Source organism: Danio rerio, chromosome 10 (genome assembly GCF_049306965.1).
Source record: "Danio rerio strain Tuebingen ecotype United States chromosome 10, GRCz12tu, whole genome shotgun sequence".
In the NCBI taxonomy this organism is placed as follows: Eukaryota; Metazoa; Chordata; class Actinopteri; order Cypriniformes; family Danionidae; genus Danio; species Danio rerio.
Genome location: NC_133185.1, coordinates 34,746,833 through 34,752,926, shown reverse-complemented (window position 1 = coordinate 34,752,926; position 6,094 = coordinate 34,746,833). Strand labels below are relative to the sequence as shown.

Here is a 6,094-nt window from a genome sequence, read left to right as displayed (position 1 = left end):
AGAGTATCCCAACAATGACTGAAGCCACACAGTGTTTCCTCTAGTAGTTTTTCCAGCTGAGGTGTCAGGCCTTTTTTTACACAGGTATACCAAATACCTGTGGCGGTATTTCAATGACAAATGTAAGCGCGGTATTAAAAGTCGAGATCGCATTTATGTAATAGCCTATGAGCATGCGGATCTCTTTGCTTGCACGCCGATTTCCTCTGCTGGTGTACAAAACTTATTGCACCCCCCTCAAATATGAGCTGCTTCAAGAGCGCGCTCTCAAATATACGCTGCTGAAGTGCAATTTAGTGAATTTATGTAACGAGTATGTCTCCAGAATTTATTAGATTTGCTAGGAATATTTATGAACATCTCTAATAGACCTACAGAGTAGCATTAATGCGTCCTGAAGTGAAGTGAAACGGCTATACGTCGTGTTTGCTGGCCTCACGCATCATGCACCTGTCTGTCAGTCAGCACGTCACCTTAAAGAGTTAAACAAATGACGCACAGCACTGCTACAGTTACAGAAAAGTTTGCGCTGTTAGAATTCACTTATCCTTTAATACGTTTTGGTGCGATTATTACCTATTAAAAAAAATAAAATGTTTTGAATGAGAAGCTATGATGTAGCCGTGGTGGGATGAATTTTGGCATGGCGCCCCGCCATGGAAGAATGAATGTAGCTGAAACCATGCCACATATTAGAAGGTCAATTAAATATCATAACATATATTTGGTGGCCGATAATGTTTGGCAGATGAAAATTCTGTGCATCTTTAGTTTCAACTCACTTCTAGATTCCCATTGTTGCACATTTCTGCTGTGTGATTGGGTCTTAGTAGGGTTCATGAAAACCTGGAGAAGTCATGGAATTTTGACATGGCACTTTTCAGGTCAGGAAAGGTTTTGTAAAAACAGAAAAACCCATGAGGTTTTGGAAAAGTCATGGAAATTACATTTACATTTCGTATTTTAGGAGACATTTTTTCTAAAGCGACTAAAGCTGCGATCACACTAGAGAGTATGTGCTTGCAAAATGATAAGACGTTAATAAAAGTGAGCGATTGCTCCATCTTTTAAATGATCTTCTATTGGTCTAATGCAATCACATGATGCGATTTCGCAGGTAAGAATTCACCAAGCTTGGACTTTCGAATGCAGTGAAAATTTGTCGCATGTGCTTGCGTTTCTGGTCTGCCGCAGATTTACCTACTATTACTAGTTTAACAAATCATTATCATCTAAAATTAGTTTGACAAATATCTCTATACTGGCTTCATCTATTGTACATAGATATAAAAATAAATTGAAACTAAAGAGATTGTTGCGTGTTTTATGATATGCTGTAATAAATGTAAACGTTTCTTATGATTTACCACGTATACGTAGACATTACATGAAATATTGGGTCATGAAAATTGATTTGAAAGTCCTGGAAAGATCATGGAATTTTTGTTGTAAAAATATGTACGAACCCTGGCTTAGATCAATATAGAGTAAAAAAGTCAAGAGCTTATTGTTATTGACATCAGTTTTATACCAATTTGATATAATATTTATCTGCCCAGCCCTAGCTGGAACATGGTTACAGTGCTGAAATTGCACTGTTTATTTACATTTATCTTGTGTTTTTATATAGTTTTATTAAAATGAGCAGAAATCAGTTAAACCAAAGTTAGCATTCTTTAAATTGTCGCTTTTACTTCTACTGATAAGACATTTATTCTTTAGAAATTCTTAGTGGCATTTGTTACTTTTATTATTTTTGATAAAGGCAGTAAATATTTTATTTGCTAGTGGGTTATAAAAAAATCTGCTAATTTAATCGTATGTGTAGTAAATATTGTTGCTTGCTTGAGATTTTTTTTCTAACACCACAAGCACAGCACTGGTAAGTAAATATTATTACTGTTAACTTGGTGTGTTAAGTGTCATGTGATGTCAGCATGGAGATGTCCATAACAGAGGACTCAATCAACATACAAACAATAAGCTAAATAATTAGACAATACCTTTATAACATCTTAATCACTAACCATTTTCCTGTTTTTATTATAGTGTAATTTATTTGAGAGTTTTGACAAATAAAGGCTAAGTGTACCTTTCCTTCTATAGCATAATTGGAGCTTCTGTTTCTACTATTTCAGTCATGCAGCACAATGCAGCTCAGAGAAAAACAATGAATCAAAGGTCTTTGTGCCATCCACTGGCTCTTAACATTTATTCAAACAACAACATAACCACTGAACAGCAGATTAAAGGACATGACTAGCATGTATTTTAAAGCAGTGACAAATAAAAGGCAATCAACATTGGTCCATGTACAATGAAAACACTGATGTTCATTCACCCCACAAATGGAGTTGCTTTTTTTTCTCTCAGCAAGGAAAGTCCACCGTGATGGCAGGTTTAATGTCTCGTGGCCATATATAGCCAGTGGTGGTGTAGGTCTCTTTCTGTTGTGTGAGGGAGTGCGTCAGTCCAAAACATCAAAAAAAAAAAATAAACGAAAGTTTACAAGATGCAGCTGTCGTCTTCATTAAAACAAACACAATAAACGTGAAGTAGGGAACAGAACATTACTCGGACTAGCTGCGTTTGTGTCATTGTCCATGGTCGCGAAGCCCCGTTTACTTGCTCTTGGCTGGCTTCTCGGTTTTCTTGGGCAGCAGCACTGCCTGGATGTTTGGGAGCACTCCGCCCTGGGCGATGGTAACGCCGCCTAAAAGCTTGTTGAGCTCCTCGTCGTTTCGGACAGCCAGCTGTAGGTGCCGGGGGATAATTCTTGTTTTCTTGTTGTCCCGGGCTGCGTTCCCGGCCAGCTCGAGGATCTCAGCCGTCAGGTACTCCAGGACAGCGGCCAAATACACGGGGGCTCCTGCGCCTACGCGCTCGGCGTAATTTCCCTTGCGTAGCAATCTGTGTACACGTCCGACTGGAAACTGAAGTCCAGCTCTGGATGAACGAGATTTGGCCTTCGCGCGGGCCTTTCCTCCGGTTTTACCTCTTCCAGACATGTTTTGACAACAAAGGAACCGGCTGTTTGGCTGGTAACGTCCTGTTTGGTGCTGTTGGTCAGATGCGCTTTCGCTTATGATGTAAGCAGGGATTGGTATTTATACCCGGACGTGTTCTCTGACTGGATGGATGCAGTGTAAAGCAACCGACCAATCGTAGCGTGAACCTCAGTCCGTGACGTTCAAATGTTGTCCTATGAGAACAGCGATTTTCCTTACTCCTATTTGCATGCCGACTCTATAAATAAGGGGCAGAAATATACGCAGCGCGTTCGCATACCTTAACCGTCCCGTGACAGCTGAGCTGAGCTTTCGTGAAAAATCGACACGATGCCCGAACCTGCGAAGTCAGCGCCCGCTCCCAAAAAAGGCTCTAAAAAAGCTGTCACCAAGACCCAGAAGAAGGGGGATAAGAAAAGGCGTAAGACCAGGAAAGAGAGTTACGCCATTTACGTGTACAAAGTACTAAAACAAGTCCACCCGGACACTGGCATCTCCTCAAAGGCGATGGGCATTATGAACTCATTTGTAAACGACATCTTCGAGCGCATCGCCGGAGAAGCGTCGCGCCTGGCGCATTACAACAAGCGCTCCACTATCACATCCCGGGAGATCCAGACGGCCGTGCGCCTGCTCCTGCCCGGAGAACTGGCCAAACACGCTGTGTCTGAGGGCACAAAGGCCGTGACCAAATACACCAGCTCCAAGTGAAAGTGAGCGGCAGACGGACTGGACTGTATTCTTATGGATGGCAGATGAAAACCGTCCGCATGAAGGACCTCTGGTACATCTTGAGCTCTGGAGGAGCACATACACACGGTGCTTTCCATCTGTAACACAACATTCACCTGAGGTTGTTCCTGTTTGATCGTATTTGCACGTGTGATGAACACTTGTTATGTACTATTCTGGCATATGCCCGTCATTTGTTTACCCATGTGGCTGTAAAGTCAAATTGCTGGAGGAAATCACTGTGGCTTTGGTTTTTATTGATTCTTGTTGACAAAAATTTGCTGTACTGTATTCATACCGAAGAAAATGTCTTAAGCCTAAATGTTTCTTCATACATTACCTTGGTATTATTTACCCCAAATAAATACACTGGTTAATTGTAGCCGTCTTCCTGTCATGTAATATGTAGCTTATTACATGGGCAAAAGAGAGCTTGCAAAGTATCGTTCGTTTCCGCAGTATTTATTCAGAGGATGCTGAAATGGAGGTATTTTTGCAACACTGTTGCCGTATCTGTGCAAAAGTTTAGACGTGCACCAATAGACACTTGGATTGTGAACAGAAGTCGTCTTAGGATGTAACCATAGCAACAGTAAGGCAGGCTGGTTGAGTATTGGAGGACTCATGAACAAAACAGAAACTGTAAATTATTATTCTCGCACACACATACATACAGCCATCAAACTATTCTCCTTGTTTGATTGAAGTCTTTTAATTTGCAACTAATGAACGTTTTATTTAATTGAATACGAATGTATGCATACAATTGGGTGAAAATGAATCGAGTAAAATATACAGTTACTTAAATTAATGTAATAATCTTTTTTACAAACCTTAAAACGGCTATATGCAGAACTAAAGCCTATGGCAAGCCTTTCAATTAAAATAATATATATATTTATTTTCATGCTAAAATTGGTTATCTTTTATTTTAGCACTGTGATGCTTTTTTTTAGAGGACCTATAACCTTTTGAAGAGACACTAGTACTCTACATGCTTTTGTTTATTTAGCTGGCCTACGTTTGTACTTTAGGTGAACAATTATTCTGTGCAAGTTAATCCACTGAAAAATGTTTGTTTCGGTAATCTTCAATCAAATCTGACTGTTTGCTTCCGAGTTTGGAAGCGCAGTGCTATTCCGTTGACAGCTTCAGCCACTATATTCTTAACCACGCCCCTTTTTATCTTTAGTTTGCTTTAATGAAAGAATGTGCCCCGCCCCCTACTCATTCAGTTTCAGTTTTAAGCACCTTCTGAACCACAATTCTCAGCAGGTTCACGTGAACTTTAAATAGATAGTAACATTACTTGCAATATTACTTAGTACAATTCTATTACTCCATTATAATATGCAATTAGCACCTATTATGATATTACTTATTCATTATATGCCAGTGCTTATTTCTAAAGTGACTCGTAACTATTTTGTTCTTTGTAGTAACAAGTTTTGTGGGGTATCGGTTAGTCAACTTTGACTTAATATATTTACAAACCATTTGTATAATGTAGCTTTAATTCAAGAGTTCAAAGATTCCCTTGAAAGTACTAAAGAGGTAATTTCAGACTATAAGGAAGTTCATCTCATACAATCTGTTCTGTGTGATTTCATCCGTCTTGTGTTACTCAGACACATAATGGAGGAGGAGATTTGATCATGATGCCCCTGCAGGCATAGGGAGAGGATAATACGCACGATCATGTTTTGACATTTGGCTTTGAAAAAGAGAGCAGAAATCCGTATAGTGCGCATCAAGTATCCAAATATGCGCAATGAATAAAGTACTTGAAGAAAATTGATACCTTAGTGTTTGGTATTAGTTTGCAAATAATTCAGTAGATGTGAATCATGATACTATATAAATATATATATATATATATAATAAGTAAATGTCCTTTTTTCTACAACCTTCGATTTAAAATGTCATACAAATATTTAAGTAAATATAAAACAAGGTGATTTGAATTCCCAACCTTAATGATTATTAAATGATGATTTATTTATTTATTTTTGGTCCTGTTCATAACTTTCCGTGTTCTGTTTGTTTACTGCTAATGCCGTTACAAATTGTGAAAATAACTGTTTGATTAAATGAAGACCAAACAGATTCCTCTGATTACATCCGTGTTTTTGATTTCAGCAAATCAGCATTATTGAATGGAAACCATTATCTTTGTGCGAGTCCAACATTGCACAAGAAAACATGCAGTAAAAAAACTGAGACCTGCTCCGAAAAGGCAAGGTGTCAAGGAGTGGTTTTTGAGTAACCTGCTGAGTAATTTCTGTTCATGCTTTGGCCTCTGAATTTACCTGATATAAACCCAATTGAAATTTACTGTTAAAATATGCTGCATG

General features: G+C 38.7%; 2 protein-coding genes across 2 annotated transcripts; one reads left to right on the top strand and one right to left on the bottom strand.

Moving 5' to 3' along the window:
• Positions 1–2,181: 2,181 nt before the first annotated feature.
• On the bottom strand, positions 2,182–3,079 carry h2ax1 (H2A.X variant histone family member 1). The gene is given in 1 exon segment (NM_001005967.1): positions 2,182–3,079. A coding segment is annotated over 1 exon segment (387 nt). The 5' UTR covers positions 3,009–3,079; the 3' UTR covers positions 2,182–2,621.
• A 219-nt stretch (positions 3,080–3,298) lies between these two features.
• On the top strand, positions 3,299–4,122 carry hist2h2l (histone 2, H2, like). The gene is given in 1 exon segment (NM_200117.1): positions 3,299–4,122. A coding segment is annotated over 1 exon segment (381 nt). The 5' UTR covers positions 3,299–3,338; the 3' UTR covers positions 3,720–4,122.
• Positions 4,123–6,094: the final 1,972 nt, after the last annotated feature.